At 52.7% G+C, this 23,917-nt stretch overlaps 1 protein-coding gene across 2 annotated transcripts in view; it reads right to left on the reverse strand.

Moving 5' to 3' along the window:
* Window positions 1-233: 233 nt before the first annotated feature.
* Window positions 234-23,917, reverse strand: part of EFNB3 (ephrin B3) — a 53,210-nt gene continuing 29,526 nt past the window's right edge. The window contains exons 2-5 of one of the 2 annotated variants that reach the window (XM_063138106.1): window positions 16,816-17,108; window positions 5,750-5,842; window positions 4,056-4,160; window positions 234-741 (exon numbers count right to left, since the gene is read on the reverse strand). In XM_063138106.1, coding sequence (XP_062994176.1) covers window positions 335-741; window positions 4,056-4,160; window positions 5,750-5,842; window positions 16,816-17,108 — 898 coding nt within the window. In that variant the 3' untranslated portion in view covers window positions 234-334. The remainder of the gene's footprint in view (window positions 742-4,055; window positions 4,161-5,749; window positions 5,843-16,815; window positions 17,109-23,917) is intronic. The other variant, XM_063138107.1, reaches the window with a different exon arrangement.

Genomic DNA, 23,917 nt, shown 5'->3' on the forward strand with positions numbered 1-23,917 from the left:
GTCCGCATCCCTCGTTCTGTTCATCCTCCTCAGGCCAAAATCCCCCGGAAGGAGTCCGGAAGGAGTCCGCAGGGCGGAGAGAGAGAGAGAGAGAGAGAGAGAGTCCTTGCTTCCTTTTTTGGGCAGAAGAGGGTCCAAGTTGCATTATCCCCCCCCCCCCGATTGCTGGGGTGGGGTGGGAGGGCGCGCCCAGGCAGCTGCGCCCCGGCCCCGTGAGTGCCGCATCCGGGGGTGAGCGAGAGGGCCGCCGCCGCCGCCCTGCTTGTGCCGAGTTCTCCCCGCCGCGGGGGTCGAAGGTGCAGCCGGAGGGAGCGGTGCTGCCCTCGACCGCCCCTCATACTTTGTAGTAGATGTTGGCGGGGCTCTGGGGGGGCATCTCCTGCACGATGTAGACGGGGTGGCCGTAGTCCCCGCTCACCTTCTCGTAGTGGGGGCAGAAGGCGCTGTCTGAAGTCCTGAGCGGGATGATGATGTCGCTGGGCTCCGAGCCGTTGTTGTTGCCCCCGCCGCCCCCGCCCCCCCGCTTGGGGCTGGTCAGGGTGCTGAGCGACAAAGGCGGGTGGTGGGATTCGCTGTGCTTGGCCCGGCGGTGGTGGTAGCACAGGGCGCCGGTCACGGCCGCCGCCACCAGCAGGACGAAGGCCGCTCCCCCGGCGGCGCCCGCGATGATAGGCACGTTGGACTGGGGAAGGGGGCCGTTCTCTCCCCCCACCTTCCCGGTGGTGTTGCCGGTCGGGGGTCCTGGTTTGGGGAAGGGGGAGGAAAAGAGGGTTTAGCAGAGGCGTCCCGGAAGTCTCATTGTCCTATCACATACCCCTTCCCAACCCAGTTCCCCACTGCGGCCCCGTTCAGAAGACACCTTAAACCATGGCTTTAACCATGGTGAATAAAGCAAAAAGCCTTATCCACCGTGGTTAAAGCCATGGTTTAAAGTGTCTTCTGAACACGGCCTGGCTTTCTGGCTTAACCACCATGGTTAAAGCCATGGTTTAAGGTGTCTTCTGAACACGGCCTGGCTTTCTGGCTTAACCGCCATGGTTAAAGCCATGGTTTAAGGTGTCTTCTGAACACGGCCTGGCTTTCTGGCTTAACCGCCATGGTTAAAGCCATGGTTTAAGGTGTCTTCTGAACACGGCCTGGCTTTCTGGCTTAACCACCATGGTTAAAGCCATGGTTTAAGGTGTCTTCTGAACACGGCCTGGCTTTCTGGCTTAACCACCATGGTTAAAGCCATGGTTTAAGGTGTCTTCTGAACACGGCCTGGCTTTCTGGCTTAACCACCATGGTTAAAGCCATGGTTTAAGGTGTCTTCTGAACACAGCCTGGCTTTCTGGCTTAACCGCCATGGTTAAAGCCATGGTTTAAGGTGTCTTCTGAACACGGCCTGGCTTTCTGGCTTAACCACCATGGTTAAAGCCATGGTTTAAGGTGTCTTCTGAACACGGCCTGGCTTTCTGGCTTAACCGCCATGGTTAAAGCCATGGTTTAAGGTGTCTTCTGAACACGGCCTGGCTTTCTGGCTTAACCACCATGGTTAAAGCCATGGTTTAAGGTGTCTTCTGAACACGGCCTGGCTTTCTGGCTTAACCACCATGGTTAAAGCCATGGTTTAAGGTGTCTTCTGAACACGGCCTGGCTTTCTGGCTTAACCACCATGGTTAAAGCCATGGTTTAAGGTGTCTTCTGAACACAGCCTGGCTTTCTGGCTTAACCGCCATGGTTAAAGCCATGGTTTAAGGTGTCTTCTGAACACGGCCTGGCTTTCTGGCTTAACTGCCATGGTTAAAGCCCTGGTTTATGGTGTCTTCTGAACGGGGCCAATATCACTTGCCCAGGAGATAGAGCAGTGAAAAATCACAAGGGGGGGGGCGGCTAAATTTCGCAAGGGCCTGTGGGAGGAGGGGGGCAAAAGCAAAAGGTTCAGATGGCAGCACTCGAGGCTTATGGTACGGGGGTCGCGCGTTTGTGGGGTCTCTTGTGAAAAGCCTCCCCGCTTGGAGAAAAACAGCAAGACGGGAGAAGCTGTGGATGAACCTTTTAACATTATTTAGGGTGCGATTACATGCACATTTAGACAGTGGGGGGGGGGAAGCCCTACAATTCACAGCATACTGAGAATTTTAGAACTTGTTTTTCCCCCTGCCTAAGCATGTATGGCAGCCTTCCTCAACCTGGGGCGCTCCAGATGTGTTGGACTACAACTCCCAGAATGCCCCAGCCAGCAGTCCAACACATCTGGAGTGCCCCAGGTTGAGGAAGGCTGATGTATGGGATTACATTTCTATACTGTCCAATAGCAGAAGCTCTCTGGGAGGTTCACGAGCGAAAATGTAAAAACATAAAACAACATTGTAAAACTTAATACAAACACACACACACACACACACACTTAAAACAGAATAAAACCAAAGTAAATATCAGGGTAAAAGCCAGCTCACAGCCCTAGAAATGCACTCTCACACACACAAAACCTGAAGGATTAAAAGCCCTGGGAAAATAAAGAGGTTTTCAGCTGTTGCCGAAAAGACCACAGCGTGGGCACCAGCTGAGCCTCTCTGGGGAGGGTCGTCCAAAACCAGGGGGCTGCCACCAAAAAGGCCCCTCTCCCTCGTAGCCATTTCTTTCACCTCATTCGAAGGGGCACCTTTTCCTGACATGCTAGTTTTCTGCATGCAAGGGGGTGGGGGAGAGAGAGAGAGAGCATACAACATGCAACCCCCGCCTGCAGCCTGATATGTTCGGTCCAGGAAAGAAACATTTGATTTTGTCAAGTGAACTTACCTTCGCCTCCCCACGTGAATTTGGGTCTTAGCTATCCCAGCCCCCACACACACCTCACCCTCCAGACTGCCATTTGCTCTCCCCCCTCCTCACTATCACTGAAAGTTCCAGGAAGTGTCACTTTCAGGCTCTCTTTTGTCACCCCCCCCCCCGTCACACACACACTTTACGGGTCGTTCGGAGAGGCAACAGAAGGGCCTGTAAGCTTTTCCCTTCAATGTGGACCAGGCCATGGGGGGCTCTGGCAGGGCAGCGTGGGGGGTGCGGAGGCCACCTCCGGAGTATGCGTGAGGTCCTGGGTTGAACCCCCAGCCAGGCCACCTGGGCCAGGCCTATTGTCCTCTCATCCTCTGACTGGGCTTGGAAACACCTCTGCCAACCAGAGGCTGGGAGGCCGGCCGTCCAGTAGGCCTGGACCAGGTGGATCGGGCCCAGATCCAGGCAGCTCCTCCGATCCCCTCCGCCTGACCTGTATACGGAGGTTATGAATTGCTGAGAACCTGTTGGCACAGACCCTTCCGAGGAGCGGTGGAAGGTGCTCGTTAGCGTCTGTCGACTCCGGTTAACGGAGCTAATTGCCTCCCTGATGCCTCCCCTGGCCCAGCCCGGCAGGGTTCATTTCAACCATCACTCCCAATAAAGATCAACCCCGGGCCCCTGCTCCCGGCTCCGTTCTCCTGGGAAGAGAGACAGGATCACAACACACACACACACACACACGTACACACACGTCACGAGGAGCCCCACCTGCGGCACCTTTTCACTTTTACCTGCCTGGATCTGAACCCAGGCTGGAGGGTGGGGTGGGGTGAAGCCCCTCCAGTGCCGCCCCCTGCGTCCTCTGCCCCACCCGCCTCCCCGGGGCCCGTTTTCTGCCTCGTGAGCAGAGCCGGACAAGCTGGGAGCCAGGACGCCTGGGTTCTCTGGGTGGAGGCGAGGTGAGGCGTGATGGGAGCCAGGACGCCTGGGTTCTTTCTTGGGAAATGGGGGGAGCCAGAAGGCGCAGGTGCCGTAGCTAGGCCCTTCGACTGTTCCCCCCAACGGGGTCTCCGGCCAAGACCCCCAACCCACCCCTCTGGGCCTCTCTAGGTCCTGCAGTAATGCAAGAAAAGGTTTGCAGAGGGGGATAGAATTCCCCTTCATGGCCTGCTGCTACAGAGGAAGAGTGCTGGGGGTGGGTGGGTGGGATACGGCCAGTGGGGAATCTCAGGCAGGAAGGAGGCATCGGGGGGGGGGCACATGGGGAGTGTGGAGTAGTGCAGGGAGGCGCCTACCTGGGTTCATCTCCTTGTTGGGCTCCGCGGCACCCGACGTCCCTCGCTCCTTCTCAGCCGGTGAATCTGGAATGGACTTCTGGGATTTGGAGCCCGTGTTGGGATCTGGGAGGTCAAGGGCAAAGAGAGAGTGGTGGGCAAATGGGGGGGGGGGGCAGCGCAGAGGTGAGGAGACCCGGCGGGGAGGGGGAGGGAAGGAGAGACACCCCCCCCAAAAGGGACAGGGAGGCAAAGATGCCCAAAGCCTTGGACACAAAACGTTGGTCGTCTCTCTCTCTCTCCCTCCCGTACGCCCCAAAGAGGTGACCGTCACTGTAGCACTGGCTTGACAAACGATAATGAAGTTTTGACAGTAGAGCTTCTCCAATGGGAGCAGCTCCATGATGGAGCAGAAGCAAGCCAGCTTTCGAGCCACACAGAATCTCGCCTCAGGCGGGGAAGGTGCATGCAGAGTTCTGTGTGCCTCGAATGGGGGGCGGGGGGAAGGCATATCACGTGACCTTTTCTTTGTAATTTTACATTTTGTGAAAGGGGGCGGGGGAGCCAGCAATACCTCAGGGGGGGAAACAGGTCAGCACTCTGAATAGGGTGAAGCAGCAGGACATGAGGTCACAGGTGGGGGGAAGTTGAGCTCACACCTGGCGAGGGGCGGAATTCGGATGTAACAACTGATGGTAACAACTGATGGCCCCTACTGCAGCTGTCACTCAAAATTTTTTAATTTATTTATTTATTTATTTATTTATTTATTACATTTCTATACTGCCCAATAGACGGAGCTCTCTGGGCGGTTCACAAAAATTAAAACCATTCAAAGTATAAAATAACAGAATCCTAGAATCATAGAGTTGGAAGGGGCCTACAAGGTCATCAAGTCCAACCCCCTGCTCAGTGTAGAAATCCACCTTAAAGCATCCCTGACAGATGGCTGTCCAGCTGCCTCTTGAAGGCCTCTCAGGTGGGAGAGCCCACGGCCTCCCTAGGTCATTGGTTCCATTGTCATACCGCTCTAACAGCCAGGAAGTTTTTCCTGACGTCCAGCCATAATCCGGCTTCCTGTCACTCAAAGCAACCTTTCCCATTTTGCAAGCTTATAGGAATCGCACCCAAGACTTGAGATGTCCAGAGGGGTTGACTTGGTGAGCTTTAAGCTGGGCGAGGGGAGGAGGGTTTCATATGCAGGCTGTGGGGTGGGGGTGGGGGAATTGGGAAAGAGGGCTGAGAGAAAAGAAGGGGGACGTGGACTGCAGTCTGGGGACTTGAAGGGTGAGAACTCCCCTTCCTCTTCCTCAATGCTTCCCTGTGTGAGATCCCTTTCCCATGGCTTCTCAATGACTGGGGAGCCACTGGCTCATCCAAGTCACCCAGCCAGTGCCCCAGGCCTCACTGGTGTGCAGTTCCCAAACGGAGGCTGCACAGCAAAAAAGCAAAGGATCCAAGTACCCAGGAGTCCTGGCAGCGGAGGCGGTGCCTGGACACGTGGTAGCTGGCCCACTCTTGCCTCTCCCAAAGGACGTGAAAATCCTCATTCCCAGCCCACCTGCCTCCACTCTCCCCCCCCTGCCCCCAGGAAGGTCTGGCTCCCAGAATGCACTGCTCTAGCACCACAGACCCCGCCGCAAATGCATCCCACTCCTGCCTCGCGGAGAGGCCAGGACTTCAACACCCCGTCCTTTGCCCCTTTGCCCACTTACGCTGTCCGACTTTCAAGACGACTTTCATGCCCTTGGAGAGGCAGGCGCCCCCTTTCATGTTCTCAAGACCTTCCTTGGTCCCATCTGACGTTGCTGTGTGGGAGGAAGGAGAGAGAGAGAGAGACAGAGATGAGCTCTTGTCGTTGGTTGGACTACTGCCATGCCTTGTTCGGAGGGCGGCCCTTGAACACTGGAAACTCCAGCTTGTAAAAAAAACAGGTTTCCCCAATACTTCAGGGCCAAGAGGTGGGAGGGCATTTCACTGTTTCTTAAGCCGCTGGCCCATTTTCGTACACAGTTCTGCATGGCTCCGGATCAGGGTACCTGAAGGACACCTGAAATCACCTGAGGGTCCTCTCTGTGGCGCTACTGCCGGCAGAAGCGAAATAGATGAGTGGCAACGGGAGGGGGGGGAGGTTGTCAAGGGCGGCAGCCCTTTTACGAAAACTCGCTTTGTCTCGACTTTGCTAACTTTACAACGCCAGGCAAATTTCTTTCTTTCTTTTTTAAAACCTTCCCCGGACTTTTTAATTGTTAAAACTGTCATGGTTTTATTTGCTACAGGTTTTTAACACACACACACACACACACACATATATATATATATATATTCCATTACGGACACATGATGATACTTGTTTTAATTTTATTGCATAGGACCTCAAAATGCCTTGTGCCAGGCAAAAGGGCCGGGCGGATACGTTCGGTGCTGGGCTTCCCTGTTCGTCTGGGCGTGTGGGGTGTGTGCGTGTGTGTGTGAAGAAGACCTCAGGCCTCAAAGGACCAGCTTCGATTCCTTTAATCGCCCCAGATGGGCAAAAGCAGACCTTGATATTAAGAGGATTGTTCTGAGGATTAGGCCACGGGGTGGGGGAGAATGCAGAGGTGACCCCCTCCCCACTCCAAGCTGACTCCTGCCCAGCAACCCTGGTTCCCATCAACAGCCCCTTGGTCTCCCCCCACCCCTCTAAAGCCGCAGGATTCTCTGCAGGGTCATTTAATATTTAAACAAGACGTTTTAATGTTTGCACAGACAAAGTTCCCCTCGTGATCTGTTAATAAGCCAGCCACTGCAGCGATGAGCAAGGGTCGGTTTTTCCTCCGCGCACCTGCTCTGCCTAAGCCTGCCAGAGCTGCGGAGAGAACCCAGGTGTCCAGGCAGGCAAGAAGCCTCCCCCGACACCCCTCAGGCCTCGGCGTGGGACAACAGAATCCCAAATTCAGGCTTGCCCAGACATAGTAGTCCCGACAACACTTGTGGCCCTCAGGAAGAGCCGGGATCTGTGTGTGTGTGTGTGTGTGTGTGTGTGTGGTGAGAGGACGCGGCAAGATTTGGCCCAAACCCAACCAGGAGAGACACAACGAGGAAAAGGGCGCTCCGACGGGCCCTGCTTCAGCTGACCCAAATCTGTCCAGTTGCAGACGAGCGTCGCGTGGCGCTTAGCAGAATTAGCTGTGAAGTCCTCAGCTTGGTCTCACCCAGCCCCAAACTCGCCGCCTCTCAGTCCTCCTGCCATCTGCAGAAGGAGCGGGATCACACCGGCCGAGGAATGAGTGTCACTGGCAGCCATGAAATGAGGGCAGCTGCAGCCCAGCACTCCTGAGCGGGCGCCAGGTTGGGGAAGGCTAGTCTAAACCAACCCGCAGCCAAAGGTGGGGGCACCCAGCAGCCCCCCACCCCAGCAACCGAACCGCTTAATCCAAAGCTTGGGGGTTCTTTTAGATCAGCCTTCCTCAACCTGGGGCGCTCCAGATGTGTTGGACTACAACTCCCAGAATGCCCCAGCCAGCTGGCTGGGGCATTCTGGGAGATGCAGTCCAACACATCTGGAGCGCCCCAGGTTGAGGAAGGCTGTTTTAGATCCATCATTGTCACTTGAGGCTCAGGTGACCTCGGTGGCATGGAGTGCCTTCTACAAACAGGGCCCAGCTACACCCCTATCTGGACAGGGATAACCTGGCTTCAGTTGTCCATGCTCTGGTAACCTCCAAGTTAGATTACTGCAATGCGATCTACGTAGGGCTGCCTTTGAAGATGGTTCGGAAGCTGCAGCTCGAGCAAAATGCAGCGGCCAGATGGATTTTGGGAACCAGAAGGTTCGACCATATAACCCCTGCTCTGGTCTGCTTGCACTGGCTGCCTGTATGTTTCCGAGCCCAATTCAAGGTGCTGGTTTTGACCTATAAAGCCCTACACAGCTTGGGACCACAATACCTGATGGAATGCCTCTCCCGACGTGAATATACCCGGTCACTACGTTCAACATCTAAGGTCCTCCTCCGGGTGCCTACTCCGAGAGAAGCTCGGAGTGTAGCAACGAGGGACAGGGCCTTTTCAGTGGTGGCTCCCAGACTCTGGAATGATCTCCCTGACAAGGTTCGCCTGGCACCAATGCTGCTATCTTTCCGGCACCAGGTTAAGACTTTCCTCTTTGCCCAGGCATATGACGGCACATCTTAATCACCCACATGTTTAGTTTTTTTTAACGGTGTTTAATGCTTTATGTGTGTATGTTCTGTGTTTTAGAATTTTAAATTTTGTATACTCATTTTTATCTTAATTTTAGAATTTCTGTAAACCGCCCAGAGAGCCCTGGCTATGGGGGCGGTATATAAGTGCAATAAATAAATAAATAAAACGCAAAGCCGGTGGAGGAGAAGCAGGCCGTACAACTCATACAACTGGGCCCAGCAGATCGGGCATTTTGGCTCCTGCTGCAGACCTCGAAGGCTTAAGCTTTTCACTGGCCTATTCCGAAAAAGGCAAAGCCGTGGAAATCCAGCCGGGTGCTGGAATGCTAGAATTCACACGGCTCCCTTCCCACAAGAAAGGCTCAAAGCAAAACCCAGGGCCAACCCCTGGGCAGGCAAAAAGCCCGCTGGTGTTCTCCCTCCTCTCTGGGTGAGTCCAGGCAGAGTTCGGGCATCAACAGAGCTCAGAAGCCATCAGTATAATTTCCCAGAATGCCCAGGATACAATCATCAGCATTGTGGGAAATTAAAATGGCTTCAGAGCAGTGTAAAAGACATTTAGACGGTGTGTGTGTGTGTCAGGGTCAGGGCTGGCATCACTTGCGGACCCTGCTGGGACACTGGGCCCCCCAGCACCTGGAAAAGGATGCAGGCCTGGCAAAAAACATTAGACACCCTTTCACTTAAAAACATACTTCACATTCTCAGTCCAGAAGACGTTAGGACAAAGGTACTCAAGATCGCTTTGTGTGGCTTAATTGCTCCTGAACACCCTTTAAAACAGGGGTGCACAGAAACCCTTCTCATTCTGCAGAGATTGTCGGGGTGGGGCGCGTTCCCATGGTGCATGGGGCTGCTGAAGGCAAAAAGGGGGCAGAGCCAATTTATTTATTTATTTATTTTTGCATTTATATCCTGGCTTTTTTCCCTCCAAAGAACCCAAGGCGGCCTACATAATCCTCCTCCTCTCCGTTTTATCCTCACAACAACAACCCTGCGAGGTAGGCTGGGCTGAGAGCCTGCGACTGGCCCAAAGTCACCCAGTGGGTTTCCATGGCCGAGTGGGGACTAGAACCCGGGTCTCCCGACTCCCAGTCCAACACTCTAACCACTACACCACACTGCATACCCCCCCCAAGATCTCCCTGCCAGTCACTAAACCTTAGTGGTTCAACTTTTTAGAATGGGAGGTGGGGTCCAGGGCCGAGGGGCAGGATGACCTGGGGAACCCCAGAGGGCTGCATTGGGACCCCTGCTTTAAAAAAAAAAACCATGGGGCTTCCCCACCTGTTCAGGGCATCCTGATGGGTGAAGCAGGGACGCTCTCCTTTTCGGGCGTCAGCTTTTCCGGACTCTTTTCCCAAGGGGACTTATTTGGTCTCCGCAAACCTACAACCTGGACCCTTGGTTCTCACTCTGGAAGGGGAAGTGGGCCCTAATGGTAAAAAGCATGTGTGTGTGTGTTGGGGGGGATGTTTTGCGTGCACTCAGCGCAGGAGTCTCTCGCCGGCAGCTGCCGTGGGCGCTGGGAAGCAGGGCCCGTCGGTTCGGGTTAGACGCGCTCGGCTGAGCCCTCACAAAGAACGCGCCCGGCCAGTGTGGGGGCCACCTTGAAAGAGGCTGCAGGGAGGACCGGCCCGAGAGACGGACACGCTCAGCACCGCCGAAATGAAGGCCGCAGCCTGCCCGGTGCCCTCCGGAAGGATCCGCTGTGAACCAAACTCGTCAACGTGTCACGGACAGACCGTGCCATTTCTTCCCCTTTCCTGCTGTGCACCCCGTATCGTTTAACCACCATCGTTTTATAGTGACTCCCCCGTGCCTTGCACATGCTCAGAGGCACCTTCCTCCTGGCACGGGAAGAATTATGTTTTGTTTATTTATTTCTACTCCACCCTTCTATAAAAATAATCAAGGAGGCTTAAAAGAGGTCCTAGGGTGCAAGTTGAGCTCTGGAGCCTTTGCTTACGCTCCTGAGCTGCAGCCTCTCCTGAAGGGGTCTTCAGGGGTCTGGAAACAAAGCCCTATGAAGAGAGACTGAAAGAACTGGGCATGTTTAGCCTGGAGAAGAGAAGATGGAGGGGAGACATGAGAGCACTCTTCAAATACTTAAAAGGATGTCACACAGAGGAGGGCCAGAATCTCTTCTCAATCCTCCCAGAGTGCAGGACACGGAATAACGGGCTCAAGTGACAGGAAGCCAGATTCCAGCTGGACATCAGGAAAAACTTCCTGACTGTTAGAGCAGTACGACAACGGAAGCAGTGACCTAGGGAGGTCGTGGGCTCTCTCACCCTAGAGGCCTTCAAGAGGCAGCTGGACAACCCTCTGTCAGGGATGCTTTAGGGTGGATTCCTGCATTGAGCAGGGGGTTGGACTCGATGGCCTTGTAGGCCCCTTCCAACTCTGCTATTCTATGATTCTATGATTCTAAGGCCAACTTTTTACAGCCCTCGTCTGTCTCCTTCCTCTTCCATCACTTCCTGTCCTGGACGGCCCCCGTCAGCCCCATCTCTCTTCCCCCATCCCGTTACCCGTGCTGCCCCCCGCCTTCCCTTCCGCTCAGCTGTCTAGCGCACTCCCCTCATGCTTGGCTGGGCATAAAATCACTTGAAGGGGGGAGAAACTGGGTCAACGATGCCTTTGCCAGCACCAAAACCCACCACGTCTGCCTTGGCGCTCCTGAAGGGGGTGCTCACATCAGCCGCCTCTGAAAGGCAGAGTCATTGGGAGGGGGTGGGAAGAAGAAGAAGAAAAAAACACAGGCAGCCGCTGCCTTGCCCAGTGAGTAGAGCCATGACCTTGGATTGCATCCCCTGGTAAAAAAAACAAATTAAATTAAATAAATGCACATCCGTTTCTCCCTTCCCCTCCCTGTGTGCCCCACTGGAAATGGCAGTGTTTGGGAAGAAGCAGTGGTTGGGCGGGCAGGGCGGGCAAAAGACCGGATTGCTTTCAACAGTGTCTCCTTGCCCAGGGGCATATACCAGGCTACAAAGCGGATAGGATTGAAGACGGGAGAAAAGACAGAACGAGGAGAATGTCTATGGAGCATGTGCCTGCGTGAGAATTGAAAAACCACTTCCCACAATCCTTTGCAAGCCCGCACAGTACCCCCCCCCCCCCGGCCCGTATAATCCTAACCCCTATTGCACGTCCAGAAGTGGGGAAAGGGGCTGACCTTACCCCACATCCCCCCCACCCCAGAAAAGCTAGCTGCCTCTCAAGAACAGCCAAACCTGGCTCAGTGGGGTGGGTTGGGGCGGGGGGCGCTTTTATAGACCCACTCTCAGGCCAGCAAGGGGGGGGGGCAGAGGACTGTATTGACACCTCCAGTACTATGGAAAGAGAGCGGAGTGGGGGCTGGGGCTTTTTTTGGGGGGGGGGCGAGATTGGCTGATTACAACATGGATGCTGTGATACAGCCAAGTCGCTAGCTCAGACAGGTTTGCTGGGAGACAGTTGCCATGGCAATGGCTGAAGGGCCACCCCAGGCAGCGAGAGCTGATGTCACAGGGATGCTGAGGGTGGGAAGAGAGGACGGGAGAGGGGTTTGTCTTGCGGGACTCAATCCCTCTATTCTTCCTTTTTTTTAAGAAAAAGGGGCGGTGTCCCACAAGTACCCCTATCCCGAGGGGCTGAAAAGGAGCTAAATCAGAATGGCCAGTTGTCCCCATGGCTCTCCTGAGGTGTTGGGCTCCGGTCTGCTTCCTAAACGGTGTCCTTTTAACAGGAAGGGGCAGAGCGAGCATTAGACTACTGCAAAGCATTATACGTGGGGCTGCCCTTAACACGTGAAGGAAAAACACAACTGGATCACAACATGGCAGCCAGATGACTCACTGGGGTGTGTGTGTGTGTGACCAGGTTTGGATGATCTTCATCCAAGGAAGATCATCCAGGTTTGGATGATCTTCAAAACCCATCTTTTCGGTGAAGCCACTGACATCATCACCTGGCCCCTCCTGTCACTCACTCTGAGTTGCGTGGAACGTCAGCAACCGTACATTCACCCTCGGTTTACCGTCCACGTCCACCTCCTTCCCCCTCCTCTGTGGTTTACTGTCTCCCTCGCCTCGTTTTCTTGATTGGAAATTGCTCAGGCAGGGACGTCTCCCTTCATTGTAATCCATCATGTACATGGATGGTGCTTTATTAACATATAAAGAACTGGAAGGGACTTGGAGATCATCGAGTCTGCTTCGCAGGATGCAGCCGCAGAACCCAGAGCCCAGGCTCTGCTCCAAATCATCCAGCAAAGGAGAGCCCGCCACTTCCCAAACAGAACGTTTCTACTAACGCTGGGGCAAAATTTGCCGCCCTGCAAAATTATTTTATTTACTGTGTTTCTGTACCACTCTTCTGAAGCAGGACACGGAATAAGGGGCTCAAGTTAAAGGAAGCCAGATTCCAGTTGGACATCAGGAAAAACTTCCTGACAGTTAGAGCAGTACGACAATGGAACCAGTGACCTAGGGAGGTGGTGGGCTCTCCCACACTAGAGGCCTTCAAGAGGCAGCTGGACAACCATCTGTCAGGGATGCTTTAGGGTGGATTCCTGCATTGAGCAGGGGGTTGGACTCGATGGCCTTAAAGGCCCCTTCCAACTCTGCTATTCTATGATTCTAAGATGGTTGACCAAATTTTCAGAAAATAAAAATCCTAATTAAAAAAGAGCAAAAGGGTTTAGAAAAAGCAAAGCCACACCTCAGTAGTTCTCGCCCTGCCTTGAGGTGCAACACAGAATGACTCTCCCCGCTCCATCTTCCGCATGACAGGCTTCAAATAACTATCATTACCATCACCAATAACTAGGGCTTTGAGAGTAAATAAAAAAGGAGCTGGTGACAGTCGGTGCCTCTGATGGATTTCTCATGAGCGGGCGTGGGGTCAGGTCAAGCAGGGCTGCGCTCGGCCCATGCACCCGCCTTCTTCCTCCCACCCACCCACGAGCCCCCAAATTTACCTGGGGCAGGAGAAGGACGAAGACGTGGCAGGGGCTCCAGTATTGAGGAATACTGCAATACGCCCACCTTGGAACCCTTGCCTTTCCCCAGGGGTGGGCGGTCGCCTCCCTTTTCCCCACCCCAAGTAAGTTTGGGAAGACGCAGCAGCGAGGTGGAGTGGGAAGGTAGAGGAAGATGGCGTTGGCAAAGGTGTCAGCAGGCACTTGAAGCAACTTGACAGCACAAGCACACACGGACTGTGCAAAACCCATCACTCTTTCGCACACGTGCCACGCACCTTTCGGGACAGACTTCACTGTCTTCCGGGTGCAACTCAAATCGCTGGTTCGGACCTACATAGCCGCCCTATATGGCGTGGGAGTGGGATATAGAATCATAGAACAGTAGAGTTGGAAGGGGCCTCTAAGGCCATCGAGTCCAACCCCCTGCTCAGTGCAGGAACCCACCTTAAAGTATCCCTGACAGATGGTTGTCCAGCTGCCTCTTGAAGGCCTCTAGGGTTAAGGTGACCTATGAAAAGGAGGACAGGGCTCCTGTATCTTTAACAGTTGCATAGAAAAGGGAATTTCAGCAGGTGTCATTTGTATGCACGCAGCACCTGGTGACATTCCCTCTTCATCACAACAGTTAAAGCTGCAGGAGCTATACTAGAGCGACAGATTCAAATGAGGACAAGGGCACCTGCAGCTTTAACTGTTGTGATGAAGAGGGAATTCCACCAGGTTCTCCATATATACAAATGACACCTGCAGAAATTCCCTTTTCAATACAACTGTTAAAGATACAGGAGCCCTGTCCTCCTTTTCATATGGTCACCCTATCTAGTGTGGGAGAGCCCATGACCTCCCTAGGTCATTGGTTCCACTGTTGTACTGCTCTAACAGTCAGGAAGTTTTTCCTGATGTCCAGCCGGAATCTGGCTTCCTTTAACTTGAGCCCGTTATTCCGTGTCCTGCACTCTGAGAGGATCGAGAAGAGATCCTGGCCCTCCTCTGTGTGACAACCTTTCGAGTATTTGAAGAATGCTCTCATGTCTCCCCTCAATCTTCTCTTCCGCTGAGCTATTCGTCCCGTCCGGTGCAGAGGAAGCTGGGTGGCGGCGCCAGTGAGGATGTGTCTTCCTTGTCTCTTCACCAGGCAAGTTACACGCTCGTTCTCGGGGTGCACTGGGGGCGGATGGAAGCGCCCCGAGAACGACGTGTGGAAGAGCCCCAGGCTAAACAGGCCCACTTCTTTCAGTCTCTCCTCATAGGGCTTTGTTTGTGAAGGACCACTACCTTTTGTATGAACCTGCCTGCTCACTGAGGTCCTCTCCTGAGCCCCAGCACGGAGTGGCCTCCACTTCTCTGGAGGTGACGGCCAGGGACAGGGCTTCTCCTGCAGTGGCACCCCAACTGTTAAATGCCCTCCCCAAAACAGCCTCACCTGGGATCTAGTTTGAAACCGCTTCTCATTACTAAAGCCATGGGTAGCTCTGAATTGGAGACAGCTGTCAGGTTATAAAAAGTATGTTTACTGCTCCTCTTCTAAAACGTATGACCATATCGTATTTCAATGTGGTTTGATTCTTCATTTTGCATTGGTTTTTAATTTTTGTCAGACGCCTTGAACTACAGTTTGGTGGGTTAAGATAAATAAAGAACTAAATTCCACGTAGGACCGGGGCACATAAACCTACCCAGGGGGCTTATTTATTTATTTGTTTATTACACTTATATACCGCCCCCATAGCTAGAGCTCTCTGGGCGGTTTACAGAAATTCTAAAACTGAGATAAAAACGAGTATACAAAATTTAAAATTCTAAAACGCAGAACATACAAACAGCATTAAAAACTGTTAAAACTAAACATGTGGGTGATTAAGATGTGCCGCCATATGCCTGGGCAAAGAGGAAAGTCTTAACCTGGCGCTGGAAAGATAGCAGCGTTGGCGCCAGGCGAGCCTCGGCAGGGAGATCGTTCCATAGTCTGGGGGCCACCACTGAAAAGGCCCTGTCCCTCGTTGCCACACTCCGAGCCTCTCTCAGAGTAGGCACCCGGAGGAGGACCTTAGATGTTGAATGTAGTGACCGGGTATATTCACGTCGGGAGAGGCGTTCCGTCAGGTATTGTGGTCCCAAGCCGTGTAAGGCTTTATAGGTCAAAACCAGCACCTTGAATTGGGCTTGGAAACATACAGGTAGCCAGTGCAAACGGACCACAGCAGGTGTTATATGGTCGAACCTTCTGGTTCCCAAAATCAATCTGGCTGCTGCATTTTGCACGAGCTGCAGCTTCCGAATGGTCTTCAAAGGCAGCCCTACGTAGAGTGCATTGCAGTAATCTAATTTGGAGGTTTCTAGATGAAAGCCCTGGGGTGGGTGTGCAGTGGCGCGGCAATGATGCAGAAGCCACAGTGCACCCACCCCGGGGCTTCATCCCAAAGCTCTGAAACAAAAATGTTGGGGACTTACCCCGACTTTTTTGTCTGGAGTGTAGCGGGGACAACACATTGCCATCTGTTGCTGAGCAATGGGGTTGCAGCGGAGGAATGGCCAGGCGAATGGCAACCCCTGATTGGTCGCCGTCCACCTGGAGAAGAGTCTCCCTTTCAGAAAGTTCTCGAGGGGGGGACAGGCAGAAATGGTGCCCCCTCCCAATGATGATCCATACAAACACTGCGCTTGCTCCTGCATGTGGGGATAACATGGCGCAACCCCGCATGAGCAAAACTGCGGGGTTTGGGGGGCCCAATGTGCCATCATCAAGACCCTGCCCTTCCCCTGGTTCACTTGAAAGGTTTTTTCCCTTTTCTCTCACCATCTTGCAAGGTCCCATTTTTTGCCATGTCATCCTGTTCTTCTGAATTCGCCTTCCCACCTGCTAGAGCAGCCTTCTCCAATCTGGAACACTCCAGATGTGTTGGAGGACAACACCCAGAATGCCCCAGTTGTCATCCACACATCTGGGGGACAGCTGTGCTAGAGACCGCCACGGTGCCTATACAAGTAAGAGCGAAAACACCCGCTCAAGTGTAGAATGTGGTCCAAGCAGGGCCGGTGCCAGACTATTTTGCGCCCTAGGCAGGTGAGCTGCTTTCACCCACCCCACCCCACCCCCACCCCCACGTACCTGGGCGTGGGGCGCCATCTTGCCCGCCCAGCCGAAGCGAAGCCAGGACGCTGGGGTGGGGGGGGCTGATGGGCGAGCGGCTTCGGAACGGCGCGCTCGGCTGGAAGCTGCTCTGGGAGAGCGACTTCTGGGCGTGCCGTTCCAAAGCCGCCTGCCCCCCTACCCCAGCGTTCTGGTTTTGCTTTGGCGCCCACCCAGCCAAAGCGAAGCCAGGACGCTGGAGTGGGGGGGGGCAGGCGTGGCTTCGCTTCGGCTTCGCTTCGGCTGGGTGGGCGCCCAGCCAAAGTGAAGCCAGGATGCTGGGGCGGGTGGGCGGCTTCGGAACGGGGTGCCCGGAAGCCGCCCTCTCAGAGCCACTGTGGGAGAGCAGCTTCCGGGTGCGGAGTTCAGCGCCCCCCTTACCGTGGCGCTCTAGGCAGCCGCCTGAGTGGCCTCTATGGAAGCACCGGCCCTGGGTCCAAGATACACCCTAAAGATCTCAGGTTTCAGAAGGAAAAAGAAGGAAAAGGCACTTACTGATGATGTAATAATCCTGGTTGGTCTTGAACTCATGGCCCCAGAGGTTGGGGCTGTACTCTTGGAATTTGATGGTGAAGCGCATGTCATGCTCGGGCCGATCGCAGGTCAGCAATAGGTTGGGGGTGCGAAGGATCTCACAGCGCTCCGCCTGCTCAGTCTGGACCAAGTACAGCTTGTAATACTCATAGTCCTCCGTGGAGAAGGGGCCCAGCGGCACCGAGCGCGGGCAGATGAGGTCCAGCCGGTCGCCGATCTGGGGGTACAAGACATAGCCCCCCTCGTTCTGGAACCTGCAGGGGCACAAGCCGCAAATTAGAACAAGGGCTGAGAACAGAACTGCCAGGATCATGCTGCCTTTATACATATCCATGGTGCGGCCACACTTGGAATACTGCGTACGGTTCTGGTCACAGCACCTAAAAAATGATATCGTAGAGCTGGGAAAAGGGCAGAAAAGGGCAGCTCAAATGATTAAGGGGCTGGAGCATCTCCCCTACGAGAGAAAGTTACAAGAACTGAAATTGTTTAACTTGGAAGAAAGGAGGGGAAGTGGAGACATGATAGAGGTGTACAAAATCATGCATGGTGGGGAGAATGTGGATAGGAGACATTTTTCTCCCTCTCCCATAATACTAGAACCCATTGGGGTCCTCCCGTGAAGCTGATTGGTGGGAGATTCAGGACAGATCAAAGGAAGGACTTCTTCACACAACACAGAGTTGAACTATGGAGCTCGCTACCACAAGATGTAGAGATGGCCACCATCCTCTTGAAAAGGAGGATGGATAAATCTCTGGAGGAGAAGGCTATCCACGGCTACTGGTCCTGGTGGCTATGTGGTACCTCCAGTATCAGAGGCAGTAAGCCTGTGTGCACCAGTTGCTGGGGAACATGGGTGGGAGGGTGCTGTTGCACTCGTGTCCTGCTTGTGAGTTTCCGGTTGACAGGTGGTTGGCCACTGTGTGAAGAGAAGACTGGACTAGATGGACCCTTGGGCTGATCCAGCAGGGCTCTTCTCATGTTCTTAAATCAGCCAAACGGAGCAAGTACATAGAATCATAGAATAGCAGAGTTGGAAGGGGCCTACAAGGCCATCGAGTCCAACCCCCTGAACCCTGAACCCATTGCCATGTACATGGCAATGGGTTCAGGGTTCCTGGGTTCCTAAAGTCTCTTTCCATGTTGATTGTGGGGGGTTGGGAGGAGCTAGAGGGTTCAAGCCCAACTGGTTGGAAGCCAGGAATCCAGGGCTTTCTAGGAAGGGAGGCGGCTAAGGATGGAGGGCCGGTGTCCAGGGTAGGCATGCTGAGGGTCCATAGCCCAGCAGGGACTCACTGACAAAGAGTCCCGGGGAATCCGCACGTCGTACCGAGATCGCTTCTAAGCGACCCCAGTGCGGCGTGAAAGCAATCGTGAAACTGGCCTTTGGAAGAGCCGACGAAGAGACATCCTTCCCACCGCTGCCGCCGCCACCCGCAGACCTCCTCGCCGGCTGGGACGGAGAGCTCGGGGGAAGAAGGCGGGGTGGAGAGCTTCTTCCGCTCTCCACCCCGCCTTCTTCAGCCGAGCTCTCCTCGCCGGTCGGTGAGAAGGTCTGTGGGTGGCGGCGGGTGGCGGCAAAGATGTCTCTTCGTCGGCTCTTCCAAAGGCAAGTTACACGATCGCTTTCACGCCGCACTGGGGTCGTTTAGAAGCGATCTCGGTACGATGTGCGGATTCCCCCCCATAGAATTCCTTCTCCTCTTCCTCACTGCAACCTGCTTGTTCACCTGCCTCTCGCTCCGGCCCAGGTGACCCCGGCAGTGAATATGAACTATAATCCGACTTCTTCACCGGCTCACTGTCTGAGGAGCAAGCAAGTGGTAGCCGTGATGGCAAACACATTGAGGGAGGGGTATCCAGTGAGGGCATTTTGTTGAAGGGCCCCCCAAAACCTGGAGCTGTTACTGCCAGCATGCCTGGGTTCCCAGGGAGAAGGGGAGTCCGGTGCTTAATTGCGAAAACGAAACAGGCCTGGGCCCCAGGCCTGCGCTTTCCTGAATGCACAAGCTGCTCATTGGAACTCCTCTGGGGCCATTCAGCGGGAGCGCTCTCTGCATATGCTCAAAGTCACGGCTACTAACGCTCCAAGGCTGAACCCAGACACCGAAAGAAGGCTCTGGTGCTAAACAGGGGCCTGGAAAAAATGAAGAAGGTGAAATGTTCACCTCCTGTAACCGGTGAACAGCTGGACACACTTCTGTTTTATTTAGAAATACGAATATTTTTTCAAACACGCACCGTGGAAGCAAGTAAAACGGCGCCTCGGAAAAAAACGAAACTCATCCGGCTACCCCAAATTGTAATTGGCAACCTACTGTGGCAACCGAGGTCCTTCCTCTGCGGTGCACCATTCCAAGCCAGATTCTCCCTGCATTTTTCCATTTAGGCTACAGAGTTAGACAAAACATCATTTTAAAGGATGTCTTGTACGTGGTTTGAAAGGGATTTTGCTTCCTGTGGTTTACATCAGTCTTCCTCAACCTGGTGCCCTTCAGAGGTGTTGGGCTACAACTCCCAGGTTCCGCCCCCACATGGGTGGGGATGCTGGGAGTTGTAGTCCAACACCTCTGGAGGGCACTAGAATCATAGAATCATAGAATAGTAGAGTTGGAAGGGGCCTACAAGGCCATCGAGTCCAACCCCCTGCTCAATGCAGGAATCCACCCTAAGGCGTCCCTGACAGATGGTTGTCCAGCTGCCTCTTGAAGGCCTCTAGTGTGGGAGAGCCCACAACCTCACCAGGCAACTGATTCCATTGTCGTACTGCTCTAACAGTCAGGAAGTTTTTCCTGATGTCCAGCTGGAATCTGGCTTCCTTTAACTTGAGCCCGTTATTCTGTGTCCTGCACTCTGGGAGGATCGAGAAGAGATCCTGGCCCTCCTCTGTGTGACAACCTTTTCAGCATTTGAAGAGTGCTCTCATGTCTCCCCTCCATCTTCTCTTCTCCAGGCTAAACCTGCCCAGTTCTTTCAGTCTCTCTTCATAGGGCTTTGTTTCCAGACCCCTGATCATCCTGGTTGCCCTCCTCTGGACACGCTCCAGCTTGTCTGCGTCCTTCTTGAATTGTGGAGCCCAGAACTGGACGCAATACTCTAGATGAGGCCTAACCAGGGCCGAATAGAGAGGAACCAGTACCTCACGTGATTTGGAAGCTATACTTCTATTAATGCAGCCCAAAATAGCATTTGCCTTTCTTGCAGCCGTATCGCACTGTTGGCTCATATTCAGCTTGTGATCTACAACAATTCCAAGATCCTTCTCGTTTGTAGTATTGCTGAGCCAAGTATCCCTCATCTTGTAACTGTGCCTTTGGTTTCTATTTCCTAAATGTAGAACTTGGCATTTATCCCTATTCAATTTCATTCCGTTGTTTTCAGCCCAGCACTCCTAGATTTGGGAAGACTGGTGTGCACACACACACGCAAACACACACACTTCTTTTGCACCATTTTCGCCCCTGCTCAAATAGGTGTGGCAGTATTTGAAACACACACGCACAAAATCAGCCCATGTTCAGCAGATACAAGTGTGTGTGTGTGTGTGTGTGGGAGAAACCCACCTTAAGCACTTGGGCCCCTCTTTCAAACTACAAACCAACATTCCTCCTAGTTTTCTCAATTCTTCTACCCGAGTGTTTAAATTAGGGCTTGCAACACTTGATTAATTGGTTAGATTTAAAAAGTTAAAAACAACTGAAAAGGTGGCCCCGATAAATTGTAAAGCATTTTTAAAAACTGTAATACAAATATTTATATAAACAGGGCTTGTCAAGAATCATCTTAAAAGTGACCCCCTTCCAACCCCCCCTCTCCTTTCCCGTATTTAAAAAACAAGATGGGGGTAGGGAATTTGTGTCCTCCAGATGTTGTTGATGTTCAACTCCCATCATCCCTGCTGGCTGAGGCGATGGGTGTTGGAATCCGACCACATCTGGAAGGCTACAAAACTCCCACCTCTGGTCTAAGATAATGCCAACTATGACACATGTGGGAATCATTAAAAAAACACCAAAGAAAGCCTTCTCACCATTTTCTCTTCTTTTTTTGCTTTATGCAAATTTAATCAATTGATTAACTGATAAACAAGGAAGATTTCTTTAACTGGGCAAAAGTCCTAGTTTAAAATGTCCTGACATTTGAAGGTATTTAACATATTCTCAAATCGCGCACACACTTGCACACGTGAAATCCTATTAAAAGTTAGCAGATTAAAATTGAATCTAACAGCAACAATAAAAAGCTATAATGTCTTGATAGAAGTTGATTATGCCTCTCTCTCTGTCTCTCTCTCTCTCTCTTGTGTCTTTGCATCTGCTTTTAATTTCAATTCTCACCCCCCCCATTCCAAAAACCAGCAGGACCTCCGTCCCTTGGTCACCGACAAAGGATTCCAGCCCTGTATTCAAACCTGTTGACATCTGACCCCAAAGCCGCCTGTCCAGAGCCCCCAGGGACAGATCAGCTGCCAAATGAGATAATAGCACAGGGGAAGAAGGGGCCGGGCTGCGGCCTGCGGGGGTTATAGCACAGTGGTAGATGAAAGCCAGGACTCCTGGGTCCTTCTCCTACTTCTGAAATCGGAGGTGGGGGGGAGACTGCAAGGGGCTTGGAGTGCATCTGTGAAAGACAGCACATGAGTCCTGGGTTCTGTCCTCAAGCCTTGAGGAGCCTGGCCCTGGGTAGGGTGTCTATGTATTTTTTAATTATACTAGGTTGACCATACGAAAAGGAGAACAGAGCTCCTGCATCTTTAAGTTGCATCGAAAAGGGAATTTCAGCAGGTGTCATTTCTAAGCATGCAGCTCCTGGTGGAATTCCCTTTTCATCCCAACAGTTAAAGCTGCAGGAGCCCTGTCCTCTTTTGTATCTGGTCAAGAGGGCAAGGTTCCTGCAGCTTTATTGTTGTGATGAAGGGGGGATTTCACCAGGTGCTGCATGTCTAACAATGACACCTGCTGAAATTCCCTTCTCTATACAACTGTTAAAGATACAGGAGCCCGGTCCTCCTTTCCATAGGGTCACCCTAATTTATACAACGTTGTTTTTAGGCCGCCTTTAAGGGTAAAACTCCCTCAAGGTGGGTAGCAGGCTTTGTAAATTCGCAGGAAGGTATCATGGGTCAGACGCAGCTAAATCAGTCGGAGCCCAGCCCAAATCCACCCCTTGCAAAATGTAAATATTAACAGTCTTCCTTGCAGGACCATTGTGAAAGTGGGAAAGAGAATGGCTGCAAAGCTAGGGTGACCCTATGAAAAGGAGGACAGGGCTCCTGTATCTTTAACAGTTGCATAGAAAAGGGAATTTCAGCAGGTGTCATTTGTATATATGGAGAACCTGGTGAAATTCCCTCTTCATCACAACAGTTAAACTGTAGGAGCTATATTAGAGTGACTAGATTTAAAAGAGGGCAGCTTTAACTGTTGTGATGAAGAGGGAATTTCACCAGGTCCTCCATATATACAAATGACACCTGCTGAAATTCCCTTTTCAATACAACTGTTAAAGAGACAGGAGCCCTGTCCTCCTTTTCATAGGGTCACCCTATGTAAAGCAGTGGTAATAACAACAGCATATAGCACCCAGATGTGCACATCAGCCTCCCACAACCTGGGGCCCTCCAGATGTGTTGGGACTACAATTCCCCCATAAGGGACTTGTAGTCCATGACATCTGGAGAGCAATGGGGTGAGAAAGATTGTATTGGCCTCCTAGACGGCTAGTAACTTTCTTTTTGCAGGCTACTAACTTCTGAAGGTTATTTACAAGGCCGGCTTACTGGCTAGGGCCCATGACACAATGCCGAAACGCCACATTCACTCCACGTTTGTGCCATTTTATTAAGATTTCTATATGTAGGGTGACCATATGAAAAGGAGGACAGGGCTCTTGTATCTTTAACAGTTGCATAGAGAAGGGAATTTCAGTAGGTGTCATTTGCATGCATGCAGCACCTGGTGAAATTCCCTTTTCATCACAATAGTTAAAGCTGCAGGAGCCCAGCCCTCATCTGGTCAAGAGGGCAGGGCTCCTGCAGCTTTAACTGTTGGGCTGAACAGGGAATTCCACCATGCATACAAATGACACCTGCTGAAATTCCCTTCTCTATGCAACTGTTAAAGATACAGGAGCCCTGTCCTCCTTTTCATAGGGTCACCCTACTATATGTTAGTATAGTTTTGTCTTCTTCAGTAGCCGGTCACTCCCCCTTCAAGCAAGGGGATACTCACAGCCCTTTAAACACCACCAAGGCTATCGCCTTCTCTTTCAACAATGGCCCATCAATTTTAAACACACACCCCCACCCCTTAAAAACAATGTAGTCCTTTCAGAGCTAACTCATCCATTTCTCTTCCATCAGGGTGGGTTTGCCACACCACTGGCCTTCAATCTAGTCCTGGCAAAGCGCTAAAAATAAAGTCCATTTTATTTCACTGTTCGGAATGTCAAAGGAAAACACATTAAGAAATATCGACCGCGGGCAGAAAAGGAGGCCCTCGTGCTTCCCCGATGAACCCAAAGCTTCTAACTTGACAACTATTCCAAACCGCAAATCGGAGACTTGGCAAAGTCGCCCCCCCCCCCCCCACACACACACGTAAGGCACACCCAGCACTCACGCCAACCTGGCAGTATGAGCTCACACACTCGCACACGAGGAAGGCCACCGGGAAATGGACGCCTCTCCCAGGAAACGGAGGCATAAGGTCCCCCTCTCCCCCCCCCCCACCAACATGACAAAAGGAAACAGTCTGTGAAAAACAGGACTTTGGGGCAAACTTAGACACACAATGCACAGCGCATACGGAAGCGGCACAGAACCAACACCAGCTGATGTAGCAAACTTGCATACCAGACAGCGCTTCTGCAATATGGACACAGGCCAGGTTACTGGCTGCATAGGAGCAAGCAGGGGGGGAATGTGTGTGGGGAACCCAGGAGTCCTGGCTTCAAGGTGCAGCCAGTGCACCCCAATTCCCATCTAGGGAATCCAGAAGGACGCACACATCTGGGCACACACAAGCCTGGCTAGCCCTGCGTGTGTTACCAGAGGACTTGC

Source organism: Elgaria multicarinata, chromosome 11 (genome assembly GCF_023053635.1).
Source record: "Elgaria multicarinata webbii isolate HBS135686 ecotype San Diego chromosome 11, rElgMul1.1.pri, whole genome shotgun sequence".
Classification (NCBI taxonomy): Eukaryota; Metazoa; Chordata; class Lepidosauria; order Squamata; family Anguidae; genus Elgaria; species Elgaria multicarinata.